Here is a 1,143-nt window from a genome sequence, read left to right on the forward strand (position 1 = left end):
CTTTTAAATCAGATTGCAATCTTACCTGTGACCCACAAACCAGAAGCTCTAATTCTTCTGGTCTAAAAAGATTTGCCAGAGGAGAGTCATCTGTAACCATGTTGAAGCCCCGCCTAAACGCTCGAAACTGTCGCTCAACCATCTTGTTCAACAAGAAGTCAGCATAAAGTTCTACAAATTCCTGAAAGATGAAAATGCAATTATGTAAAAGGGATCTCTATGCATAGACTGTTAATTAGCTATGGGGAACAAAGTATTAGGCCAAAAGCAAAATATCAATCTAATCAAGATTTCATGAACAACAATTCAAATTACATGTTTGCTTGACTGGTTAACAAAAATGTTTCCTCCATCCGCTTTCAGGTCATGAGTAAGACTGGTACCAAAGACATCCTGGTAACCAACTCTGAAAGTCTGCATGAAGACGTCTTCCATATCTTCACCTTCGTATTCTAAAAGTTCCACAAGGCTACGATACAGTGTCTAAGAGAGAGGGGAAGGTAAAATATAGATTACACAATATCACTTGAAGAACTACTAAGCGCATAGACAAAATATGAATATAACTTGAAAAATGATAATTCTTCTTACCAATAACATTCAACAAATACTATTGGTACATACTGTATTCCAGTCCCGGAGATCATGAAAAGACCCAGGTTTATCCCAGGGGTTTCTTTAATAACGGAGGGAAAGACATCTAATATAACTTTATGAGATAGCCAGCCCAAGGACAATGCCCACCAGGGTGAATTGAGCATCACTTTCAAAACAGTTGGGGTTGAACCAAAATTTCATTTTCGTGTGCGAAAAAACATACGAAAAAAAAAGGGGAAGTATGTAGCATAAGTAAAATATTTTAAAAATTAGATTTTATGCAATGCATAAAAATTTTGTAATATACTGAAAAAGATTATTTTTACAATATAATAAAGAGAAATTGGCTTAGTATAAAGAAATCATTTATCTAACAAAGATATTTATTTCTGCATCAATCAATATCTTATTAAAATTATGAAGTTTGAGGGAGAATATTTCATAAACATAAAAATAGGGAGATCACTGTAAATCTTACATGCACCTTTTTTTCTAAAGATGATGACAACAAAACAAAAAATTAGGGGGAGGGGAGTGGAAGAGTAT

General features: G+C 34.0%; 1 protein-coding gene across 1 annotated transcript in view; it reads right to left on the bottom strand.

The window, feature by feature from the left end:
- The window catches only part of LOC119586990 (ubiquitin-protein ligase E3A-like), a gene marked incomplete at its 5' end in the record, with an annotated part of 26,418 nt that extends 25,754 nt beyond the window's left edge, over window positions 1–664 (bottom strand). The window contains 3 exon segments of the mRNA XM_037935731.1: window positions 26–181; window positions 316–483; window positions 625–664. Coding sequence (XP_037791659.1) covers window positions 26–181; window positions 316–483; window positions 625–664 — 364 coding nt within the window.
- Between the last annotated feature and the right edge of the window lie 479 nt (window positions 665–1,143).

The sequence above is a fragment of the Penaeus monodon genome, chromosome 22 (assembly GCF_015228065.2).
Source record: "Penaeus monodon isolate SGIC_2016 chromosome 22, NSTDA_Pmon_1, whole genome shotgun sequence".
Taxonomy (NCBI): Eukaryota; Metazoa; Arthropoda; class Malacostraca; order Decapoda; family Penaeidae; genus Penaeus; species Penaeus monodon.